This window comes from Carassius gibelio, chromosome A3 (assembly GCF_023724105.1).
Source record: "Carassius gibelio isolate Cgi1373 ecotype wild population from Czech Republic chromosome A3, carGib1.2-hapl.c, whole genome shotgun sequence".
Classification (NCBI taxonomy): domain Eukaryota; kingdom Metazoa; phylum Chordata; class Actinopteri; order Cypriniformes; family Cyprinidae; genus Carassius; species Carassius gibelio.
This window is the reverse complement of record NC_068373.1, coordinates 25,872,446-25,884,838: the sequence shown is the minus strand read 5'-3', so window position 1 is coordinate 25,884,838 and position 12,393 is coordinate 25,872,446. Positions and strand designations below refer to the sequence as shown.

The 12,393-nt window shown below is 41.7% G+C and overlaps 1 protein-coding gene across 1 annotated transcript in view; it reads right to left on the bottom strand.

Moving 5' to 3' along the window:
• Nucleotides 1–12,393, bottom strand: part of LOC127953542 (potassium channel subfamily T member 2) — an 80,250-nt gene that overhangs the window by 28,867 nt on the left and 38,990 nt on the right. Inside the window, exons 6-7 of the mRNA XM_052552717.1 lie at nt 1,586–1,645; nt 465–539 (exon numbers count right to left, since the gene is read on the bottom strand). Coding sequence (XP_052408677.1) covers nt 465–539; nt 1,586–1,645 — 135 coding nt within the window. The remainder of the gene's footprint in view (nt 1–464; nt 540–1,585; nt 1,646–12,393) is intronic.

The following is a 12,393-nucleotide window of genomic DNA, read 5'->3' as shown; positions in this document are numbered from 1 at the left end:
CAACAATAATAATACAAAATAATAATAAAGTTTTTAAATTGTTAGTAAAAATATTAAATATCCTTATTATGTTGAATCAAATAAATACAGAAACAGAATCGTTTTCTAACTGTTAGTAAAATATTATTATTTTTTAATCTTTAATAAAGCTTTGATAGGATTGTTAGTAAAAAAAATAGTATTATTATTATTATTAATGTGTCTGATAAAACATAGTACTTCTACTACTTCTACTACTGGGAGTAATAACAGAAACAAAACTGCAATTCTTAGTAAAATATAATTATTAATAAATTATACAAAAATATGTATTTATAAATAAATTATATTTATTATATATAAATGATACTATGTGTAATTATTATAATAATTATATATATATATAAAATAATAGTTTGACAGAAACAATATTTTTGATTGTTAGGCCCAATTCCATGAAAATCCCATTGACTTCTTGTACTCACAGTGATCACGAAAGGAACGGTGCTGATCATCTCCAGAATGAACGGAATACGCAACACTTGCTCCCAAACGTTGCCCTGGAAACAAGGACACTCTTGTCAGGGTCAAGAAACACTGTTGTCTGTGTGACCTCTCAGATTAAAGGATGAAACTTTGCTTTGATTGGGTTTGATCCACTGAAGAACAGCAGGTTAGGCAGTTAAAGGTCACTCTCCTCGCCCCACTCGGAAATATGTTTCATTTATCGGCTGCAGTTGGGCCTGTGGCTGAATTAAGGTGTTAAACGCCGGCCATATTTCAAAAGCTGGATGTATGTTTAGGTCTCACCCATGTGGGCCCTGTGTGGGTGAAGAGGCCTAGATGGTGTTGAAAGAAATCAATGCAGAACAAAGAGCCTAAGAGATGTGTTGATGCAGGTTGTGCTCATCGTATGAGGATCAAACGAGACTCTAAGAGATCCCTTCACTATCGGCGTCTGGAGGACAAACATGCCTCGTGCTTTCTCTGCCCACTTAGTCCCTTCAAAACAGTTCAACGCAAACACTTCCTCTATCAATTGCTCTCTATCACGGTTTTAAAAAAAAACTGGTCAAAACAGCTTATGGCGGTTAAAGGCATAGTTCACCTTCAGTTGCTGGTCCCCATTAACTTGCATAGTATTTATTTTTCTCTATACTATGGAAGTCAATGGGGACCAGCAACTGAAGTTGAACTATCCCTTTGAGCTTATTTTTGTAGCTTGCTTAAGTATATTCCTCTAAAGCAGACAATTTTATTTCATTAACTAATAACTAATCTTTGTTAAAGTACGCTAGAGATTTCATTTCCAAAAAAAAAAAAAAGACATTAGTAATGATTGGTTATAGCGTCAGTTAGCCTCCGCTGGTAGAAGTTGTAACTAACAAAGGCCGTTTGTTTTTTGACATTCATTCAGAAGCAGACATGTTTTCTGACTAAATGAAAGTCAGAAAAGCTAAATTGGGGTTGCAGCTGGCAATGCAATGAACAGAAATGCTAACAGATACGGATTACTCTCTCCGGGTAATACAGACCTCTTTGAAGCCAAGAGGGTCTCATAGTGGACTAGTGATAAAACCATGGGAACATGTGTTGTTTGACTCACCTTGTAACTGAGGTACACCAGCAACATGGTCTCTGAAAAACTGATGAATGCAACAAACACCTGGAGAGAGGCGAAAGCAGACAAACAGAGAGACAAAAAGGGACAAAGATGAGAGAGAAGCAGAGGTTGTGTAGGAAGAAACAGCAGGGGCAGCGTGTTTCACACTGTTTGAGAATAAATGGCCAGTCCGAGGTCAACACAACAATGGCAAATGTATCTGTGTGTCTTTAAACCACAGGCAATTTTATGAACTATGGCTTGATTTTTAATAACGCTAGCAGGTTTTGTTATATGAAGGTTCCAAAAACAAAGTTGCATCATTTATTTTTGCTACTATTCTGTAAAGATTTATTTATTTTTTACCCTATCACAACACTTTTAAAAGGGTCATATGATGCGATTAACATTTTTCCTTTCTCTTTGGAGTGTAACAAGCTCTTGGTGCATGAAGAAGATCTGTAAAGTTGCAAAGACTAAAGTCTCAAACCCAAAGAGATATTCTTTATCAAAGTTAAGACTCTACTACGCCCTCCTAAAACGGCTCATTCAAACACGCCCCACATGTTTACTATATGGGAATGTTTGCGAAATGCCGCTCAAATATTCCCGCAAAGAAAGAAGCTGTGGTTTCTTTCAGTAACACAGTTAGTGTTGAAGCAGCCATGTCAGGGAGATGCTGTGTGTATCTGGATGGAAGCAGAAGCACTTTATTTGAGCTTACGAAAGTAGATGCATTTAGGAATCTTTAAGATTACTTACAACAGAACAGCAGCGAATTTTATTGGCGAACCGTTTCATGAACTTAGGAAAGGAGGTAATTCTGACTTTGCTACTACAATCTGGTGCTTTGAGTCATCTACTTTAAATATGTTTATTAATTAGTTTGCATATCACGAAAGAGAGAGAGATGGCCACACAGAAGAGTCAGTGGTCTTAACCGTCTGTGGCTTGTGTACTACAAACACATATGAGCTTCATCACTGTGTCTGTCACATGACTCTGTTCCCCTTTCAGGCTTGAACTGATGGTAAAAATGAGGACATTATTAACTGTCTTACATTTATTTTTAAAGATTATGAAAAGGGGCGTTACATTTCCGACGAGTGCTTGCTGTGTTCGGCCAATCACAATGCACTGGGTCAGTTGACCAATCAGAGCAGACTGCGCTTGTCAGGAGGCACTTTGTAAAAAACTACGCGTTTTAGAGAGGCGGGGCATAGAAGACCTAAAATAATGTACAGTATTTGAAAAATAATGTGTTTTTTAAACATTAAAGCATGTCAACATTCTGTTACACCAAATACACAAAATAATGATCTTTAACAAAGCATCATGTAACCCTTTAAATTTCAATCTTAAAATATAAGACTCTAAAATGTGACCTCAGTCAAAATGTGATCAAAAGTTATGAACAGCTTTTAACACATACACAAATTAATGGTAACACTTTACAATAAGATTCCAATAGTGAACTGCATTAGTTAAAATGAACTACAAATTTAAAATACTTTTAAAACATCATGCTTCATGCTAGTTTTTACTAATATCTATTAATACATAATTAATTTCAAAAGTTCTCTAAACTCGAAACATTATTTAATGAAACTCAGCTAACATGAACGATCAATGAATAAACATTAAGAAAGATGAATAATTGATAAACAATTAATAACAAATGTATTGTTCATTGACAAAGATGATTGAGAAGAATACATGATATGATGTTCAAACAAACCGCTTTCTATAATATATATATATATATATATATATATATATATATATTATAGAAAGCGGTTTGTTTGAACATCATATCATATATTCTTCTCAATATATATATATATATATATATATATATATATATATATATATATATATATATATATATATATATATATATATATAGCATTTCCAATCATCACAAAATGTATTCCAACAATGTTTAAAAAGATCATTTCCATGATAAAATTTAATTAGAAGTAGAGGTGTTGGAAATGACATTTGTTCTAAAAGGATTCCTAAAATAAAATAAAAATTTCTCCTTGGCATAAAAAAAACAAACAACAACAAAAACATCTATCTAAAGAAAACTAAAATCTAAAAATTTATATATATATATATTTTTTGCTTTATTCCCACTATAACGAATCTTTTGTTTAATGGAAAGGTTCAATGAATGTTAAAGGTTGTGCATGGAACCAGTGAAGCAGATAATGACAAAAATGTTCTGTTATGTATAAGGTGACCATACGTGCCATTTTTCCGGGACACATCATTGCCAGGATTTCTATGTTGGCTAAAATATCCAAAATATCAAAAGTTTGGCTGTTTGCATTAGTTTTTGCATTGCTTTGACCGTTCTCTGTAGATCCCAATGTAACACCAATGAGCGGATGGTATTCAACCATCTGTTCCATGTTAATGAACCCTGACCCCTTTTTACACATTCTACACTCAAAGACCAGAACGTGAGTTAAAGAAAAAACAAGGACTTTCGTTTTACAACCCTCTTACAACATAACTCACCACCCTGGGCGCCGCCATGACGGCAATGTCCTGGCGGGGATGAGAGTTATAACACCTTGGAGACTATCCAGAGATGCGATATCGAACTTCAAAAGGGAAGACAAACAACCCCCCTTCTTGATCGCACATTCCAGTGAAACAGACGCACATACACTCAAAAACAGGCACAAGCATTTTTGCTGGCCCATGGACCTTATTTTACTTAAACTACCTCTAAATGTATTTTAATGTCTCCCTTTTTGTGCTCAAATGTATGTATGCGGCATAATGGAATATATGAATGTTACTGTGTGTTTAATGCAAACTTTATATGCATTTAGTTAAGAATAACTAAATATCAATGTATACTTGATGGATAAAACTATAGTTCTTGGTGTCTGTATAATCGTAAAAACACGACTGTAACGAATCTTGATAGCAAACTACAAAAAGATGCATTGTTTCAGAGGAACGATCTTGCTTAAGAAAAATGTTTAATTTTGTCATCGCCATAAATTAGACCAGTGGGCGGAGATCAGCAAACAAAGAAGATTTTTCCCGCCTCAGTTTGTTTACACTTCATTGGATCATACTCAAAATTAGGCGTGAACCTAGGTTCACGTAAAAGCTCGGGGAAACCGATGTTCTGGGCATTCCGCCAGAGAGAAAAGAGGATTCCCAGCTTTGCAACCGGACTTCAAGAAGTTCTCCGTTATTCTTCTTTACTTTTCGTTTCATTCTAGTTTTTCTTTATTGTCTGCTGATATTTGACTTCGTTCAATTGCCTTCACGAGCCAAACGAACTTAAGTCTAGTCATCTTTTGGCAAAGTTTACCTTCGCGTTAACCATCGAGCTCGCGTATCATCTGCTCTGGAAAGAACCACGCTGAGGCCGCACAGACCGGACAATTTGAGCGCAGCTACGCACAAGAGCCAGATCAAAGCAAGTACTTTCTTATATCGCAACTAAAATTGCTGTTTAAGGTTGTCTAGGCTATTCCATGTTTGTGAAATCATTCAATGACTTGGGGTCTCTTGCAAAGTTAACTGTTTGAAATTGCCACGCTGAGATTGCTTTCACTTTCACTTTCTCTCCCTCTCTCTCTCTCTCTTTATCTCCCTCTCTCATTTATCTCATTATTATTCTTGTTCATTTACCTTGTTTAAATTGTATTTTCGTTTTGCTATATACTTATATTTACTCCGTGTGAATTGTAGTTATGTACTCTTTAGTCTGTTTTATTAAATCCTATAATTTGCTTGAATTGAATTGTTTTATTGCTCATTGAGATCGAAGTCCCTGAATCGTCTGATCTACGCTACGAGCTTTGTTTTATATGAATTAATTTTCAGTAATCTTAGTAGTACAGACACAGAAAATATTGTTTTTTCCTGATCAGAAGATTAATATTTCTTGGAGTTTGTAAGAAGGGTATTTTTATTGAATTTTGATAAGGAAGTCTAGCTTCCAGTTCGCTGGACGAACAGATTGTCTAGAGTAACTTAAATTAATTCTAGTAAAGGTTACCTTTAAATGATTAAATATTCCCTCTTTGGGTAATTTAATATTTGTAAGCAATAAGCACGTTATATTCATAGACTCATGAATATTCACTTTATTTGAGTTAATTATTCCCCAGAAAGTGATTGTTGCTACATTAAATGGTGGAGAATGCGGGCAGCGTTCAAACTTTGTTTTTGTGAGCAATATTCATTTTCATTTTCATGAGCATTTTTGGATGTTAATATTATGTATGCGCATTTTTGAATTGTGAGTTAAGTCGCGCTTCCAGCGAACTCATTTGGCACAAAGGCAACTGTTCAGCACAGCAGCCTAACAGTTTCTAAAAATACCTATAGTCACTGTTATTTTAATAAAAATAAACTGCAGTAAATGTTAAAAGTCTCCTGTCAAGAGAAGACCAACATTTTCATATGAATAATTAAAAGATGAAGAAATCTTTTATTAATTGTAATATGTAAATCTGAACCTGAGCGATGTTCCTCTGATTCAGTTAAAAAGGCCTTGCATATTAAGTAGCTATCGTTATTGAATTTCGTGGTGAGCCACAGTGATATTCAAAATTTAAACGATAAAAACTCCTGGTCTAAATTGGCTTAGCTACCCGATTTTAAACCTAAAACATTTAAATCATAAGTGCTGTTTTGTTAAATGTTTATGGGAGGTAAAACAGATGGACAAAATCTGTTATTAACAGTCTTGTGTTGGTTAGAGAAAAGCTCCGGCCTCACGCGCTGTTTAATTTAGCACCTCAAGGGTCATAAAACCTTTGTCTGTTTGTGAGTTGCGATTTTGATGCAGAGAATCAGCGCTGATGAGCGCACAGAGATTAGATCATAGTGTAACTGACTGTCATTCCGCTATTTAAACACCAGAGGGAATTTTAGACGTTTCAAGTTGCCCTGTCTTCTGATTCCAGCTTGCATGAGTGCCATCTCTGGCCGTTTCAGATAAGGCTCTCGAATTACTAACCTCTATTTCTCTCTGTGATTTATTGAATTAGCTGTCTAAATTATCAATAATTATTTGCATTAACAGCTTTGCTCGTGCGAATATTATTTCAGCATTAGACAATTTTTGCCTGTTTTTGTTCACATTTACTTTGAATTTGGTTCAAACAAACAGTGCCGCTGGATTCCACCAGGTGAACCAAAAGTGATAAAACCTATCCACTTATTATAAGGCGCAGAATATTAGATATTCCCCCTGATATTTATGTTAAGTGTTTGGTCCATTTTCCTCTGTAAGCCACACCCTTTTCCTAGGTCTCTTACTCCCCTAGCCGCACGTGCTGTAGGCCCCTAGCAGAAACTCTTGTGAAAAACAGCAGGCTTAAATTTTTTTTTTTTTATTCTCTACCTAACACTTCTAGCGTTCTTATTCATTCCATTTCATTGCAGACCAATTTATTTGGTGTTTTGTTTTCACGGTGCTCTTTCCTATCTTCACCTTTTTGCATGCTGTTGTGATTCTGTTTCTTGCAGTTCACCGAGAGACCCCAAGGAGAGCTAAGTAGTAGAGCGACAACCGAGCAGCCGGTGTCACCAGGTGACCCACGAGGCTATCCCCTGTCAAGTCTCTATTTTGGGCCGACCCTAATTGGACCCGCCTCCCTGTCTAACTGTCTGCATCAGTTAGCCAAAATTCTTAGAGACGGCATAGCCGTACGATAGCTCGTTAACCAGAGAACGAACTTGCATTGGCCTCTTTGTGTGTGTGTTGTGCTTCTCTTGTCCGCAGTGAGCCAAGATGTCGCGTGCATCCAGTCCCGCAGTCCCTTGGGATCAGCTAGCGACATGGCTGGAGACGATGACGACCTCCTTCCTGCCAAAGGACACCAGTGACCTGCAGCACTTGAGCCAGGGACAACTGGATACTGAGATGGACCAGCTGATGGCGAACGATCCGACGCAGAGTTACACCCACAAAGAACTTGCCAGGATCACAGGGACCCTAGCTCACCTCCTCATCGCCCAGGCAAGGGTCAGCGAAAGGAGCAACCACGACTTGGAGCAGGAAGCCGCGGCTCTGAGACTTCGAGTGGAGGAAGCCCTACAGCATCAGGCCCACACCCAGAGTCGTCTAGATAAGCTACTTCTCGAGACCCAAGACCAGCACGAGAAAGAGAACGCTACAGATCCAGAACTACAGAAAGAAGTGGAAAGACTTCAAAATGCCCTGGAGAATCTTCGTCTGGACACAGACCAAAGAGAACATTTGGAGAGAGAAACCCGAGAGAGACTCGAGGCAAAGCTCCGACAAGGTGACGCTCTCCTTGAAAGGGCTGAAATCGAACTGAAAGAAAGAGATGCTAAAGTGAAGGCCTATGAAAATCACCTGGAAATGGCCCGAGCTGAAATCCACGACCTTACACAGCGTAAAGACTCTCTAATAGATGAACTTGACATGGTTCACAGAGAACTGCAACATTCTTATAGCCTGCAACGTGAACAGAAAGAGGAAACACACTCCACAGAGTTTCCCCTGGCCAGTGAACCCCAGCGTGTCAGCCAAGAACTTCGAGCTGGAAAAGGGGGTGAAAGCCTGCTTTTCAAAATGTCACCAGCCAGCCTCCACGAACCCCTGTCAGCAGTGGGGGAAGGAAAACCCTTCCAGAAAGTCCGGGTCACCAGCCACGGACACATAACTCCAAAAGAACTGGACAAGCTGGCTAGAAACATCCCTACGTTCAACCCAGATCCTGCAGGAGGCCACGACATTCACGCTTATTTACAAGATATAGACTTTCACTTGCAAACTGTCACCAACGTAACCACTTGGGACAAATTGTACCTGCTCAGAATTACGTCCAGTCGTGAGGTACGCAGTTTCTTAGACCGTCAACCAGAGACTGTCAAAATGGACTACCAGCAACTGCGAAAAGCTTTGGTGCGTGAATTCTCTGATCCAGAATCAGACCAAGGGCTAGTAACCGCAATGGACCTCAAGCAAGGTCGACTTGAAACCCCACCAAATTTCTACAACCGACTGCGACGTGCCTACTTCGGAGCGAGGAATGAACCAGGCATGGAGGAAGACGTCAACTTCCGAACTTTGTTTCTGCGAAACCTCCATCCTACTGTCAGCCACCATTTGGGAGTGTTAGCGTGCCCGCGTAGCATGTCAACGCAACAGTTACGTGATTTAGCACATAAGGCCTACACCAAACAAAAGACTGTGTCAGAAAAGACTGTAAAACACCCAACTATTTGCTCTGTCTCTGAGTCCCATTCAGAGTTGACCCTAGAGGGCGCCCAACAGCACCCCAGTTATACACCCATCAACCGAGAGTCAAGACCGTTCCAAGCCAGCAGAGGGCAGCGCGGTCGCGGTGGTGGTGCCCGTCCGAAGCACCAGAACGACCGCTCTGGAATATCCTGGGACCGGCCTCGCCCCTCCCATAACCAAAAGGGGGGGGGCACCTGGGAAGCCGGCCGGCGACCCAGAACTAGCCAACCTCCAGCCTCCAGAACACCAAGCCCAGGGAGGCGGGAGGGGGAACACTCTCGACGTGATGCTTGGAAACTCAAGGCTGAGCCCACATCTAAAAAGGAAAGTGCAGCCACATCCGAAGCTGCAGAACTTCTGAGAATACTGAGAGAGTTCCTTCAACAGAAACCTCACAAGGAGGACAAGAAGGATAAACCAGACACCGCATGACTAAACCTTATGCCTGAAACCAGCACCACTCCCAACGTCTCCACAACTGAACCAAGCACACAGAACACTGTTTGTCAACCACGAACTATTGAACTAGCTGTTGCCTCATCAAACAATAGCAACACCCACTCAGTCCAGCTGACGTCTGCACCTCCTGACCAAGAAAGCATCATCCCACACACTGAGGTGCCAGAAAGTGCTGTTTTGGTTATCTGTACCCACAACGAAACACACAAAACATACCCTAACTGCTTATCGATCAACACACAAGCCCCAACACCAAAACTCCTGGGGAACCTGATCGAGAAGGGAGTGGCTCGGAAACTCTACCTAACCATCACTTTAGAAAAGGAAATGAGACTCGAAGCCCTTGTGGACACAGGGTCAGACCTCACGTTGATTTCGGCTCAACTATTTAATAAGCTCAAATTTGAAGCTCAGAGACAGAATCGAACTCTAAATTTTCACACTTGCAAGCTGAATGTGCAGTCATACAGCCAAAATGACATCCAGCTCAGAAATGTAGCTCCCATCCACCTGACGATCGGACCTATGAGCCTAGTACATCCTATTTATGTCTCACCAATGAACAATTATTCATTTCTCATCGGGAAAGACCTGCTTGATCGCTTTGAGCCTTTACTAGATTTCAAACAGCTGAAAGTCTGGGCTCAAGTGCGAGAACCTCTTCCCCTCCAACCACACAGGTCGCCGGTGCCAGACGGTCAGGTCACAGAGGTCACGAGAATTCCCACGGTGCCAGACGGTCAGGTCACAGAGGTCACGAGAATTCCCACAGAGCCAGACTGTCGGGTCACAGAGGTCACGGGAACCCCAGCAGCCAGCCATAGGTATCCAGCCTCAACAACAAACCAAGGCTCAAGTTCGATCCTCTGTACCTTCAAGGCCACTAAATACTCTGATACCTACTGCCCCAAGGTCAAAACCGAACTGCAGCTGCATGATATAACAACAACGGACAGTATTCTGGCCATATGGGCAGACAACTCAGCCATTAGTCTGTCACTGTACAATGCAATCACTGAGAAGACACCTGACCTCCCTTATGCCAGCAAGCGCACTCGTTTCCCTTTGAACTCACACCCATCCTCAATGGTTTCTGCTAGAGGAATCTGCGCTTTGCATGTGAAATGGAATTATCGGTGCCTGACTCATTATTTCCTGGTCCTTCCGGACCTGCCACACGATGTTTACATTGGAGCAGACCTCTTGATTCGCCTCAAGGCTCATGTGGACACTTTTAATGAAGTTGTATGGGCCCCATTGACTTTGCAGCCACACGTTTCCATCAACCATGACAACCTCATATCAGGGCAGACCATCCCAGAAGTCTGCACTTTAGTCAACGAACAGGAAACGGTGGTACCAGCTTACACCAAAGGGGTCGCTATTCGGCTCAACATGCGATGGGGTCAAACCTTAAACCACACGCTGGGTTTCTTCCAACCCTCACCTGAATGTGTGGAACTCGGACTCACACTGGAAGCCATACCCCTCACTGAAGTGTCATCTCGTGTAGTCTACATCCTGTTCAACAACTGCACGGCAACTGACATCAACATTCCCAAGGCCTACCGGCTGGGATGGCTAGTAAGCCATGACTTTCATGATTTTGAACTTGTACTACCTGTCATTGGTCCCATTCCACCCGCACTGATACCCGAAGGGAGTACAGACAGTACATTGTTCACTGCACCCTTCAAACTCATTGCCATCACATCTGTTATGTCGGTGCCTAAAGACCAAGTGTGCAGAACGGAGCTGACCGAGGATGAACACCTCACAATATACACAGTCTCCCACAAGAACGTCGGTGAGGCTCATGAACCTACTACACCTCTCAATGCCAACCCGACTGATGACACACCGATGGAGGAGCCTTACCCAGGTTTTGAATCTCAAGTGCAGCAAATTCTACAAGACGCTAATGCACTTCAAAGCGATACAGATCGTCAAGGACTCAGACAAGTTCTGTATAAGTTCAAAGAATCCTTTGCCAAAGACTCTCTAGACTGTGGTCTCACCAACCTCCACACGGTGCGCATCCCTACGCACCCTGATGCTCCTCCCACTTTTGTCAGACAGTACAAGATTCCCATCGCCTCACACGAACCAGTGCAGGAGATCATCGAATCTATGCTTGAAAAGGGGGTCATCCGTCCATGCAACAGCACCTACTCAGCCCCCATCTGGCCCGTCCTCAAACCTAACGGCAAATGGCGACCCACCATTGACTACAGGAAACTGAATCAACAGGTGCCGCTGTCACGATGGCCCATGACCCAGCTAGAACAAGAACTACCCCGAATCAGAGGAGCCACAATCTTCTCTACACTTGATGTGGCCTCTGGATTCTGGACCATTCCGGTGCACCCGGAAGACCAACACAAGTTGGCATTCACATTTGGCAACAGACAGTTCACCTTCAACAGGTGTCCGTTCGGCTACGCCAACTCACCAGCTGAATTCAACATCTTTCTGAACAAAGCCTGCCCAGACGCTAGAATGAGAGGTAACCTGATCTATGTAGACGATGTTCTCATGAAGAGCACAACGGTGGCCGACCACCTGAAAGAAATAGACTATGTTTTGAACCAACTATCCACCGCCGGAGCCAAGATCGCCCTCCACAAAGGACAGTGGTGCCGAACTAAGGTTAACTACGTGGGCCTGCTCATCGGATCCCAAGGCATTGAACCTCAGTCAAACCGCATTCATGCCATTCAGAACATCAAGCCTCCCACCAACGTCTCTGAGCTGCGGAGTTTTCTAGGGGTATGCAATTACTCTCGACAGTTCATCGAAAACTACTCGGACATTGCCAGACCTCTGACAGCTCTGCTAAAAAAGGACTGCCCTTTCGTCTGGTCAGAGGCTCAAGAACACGCCATGAAAGAACTAAAAAGACATTTATGCACAGCTCCGTGTCTTGCTTACCCCGATCCACAAAAGGAATTCTACCTGGAAGCTGGGTTCTCCAACCAATGTCTCAGTGCTGGCCTGTACCAACGGCATGATCAAGACAAGAAAGTAGTTGCCTATGCCAGCAAGACACTGCTTCCACCAGAGTGTAAGTTCTCAGACTGTGAAAAAGCTCTGCTCT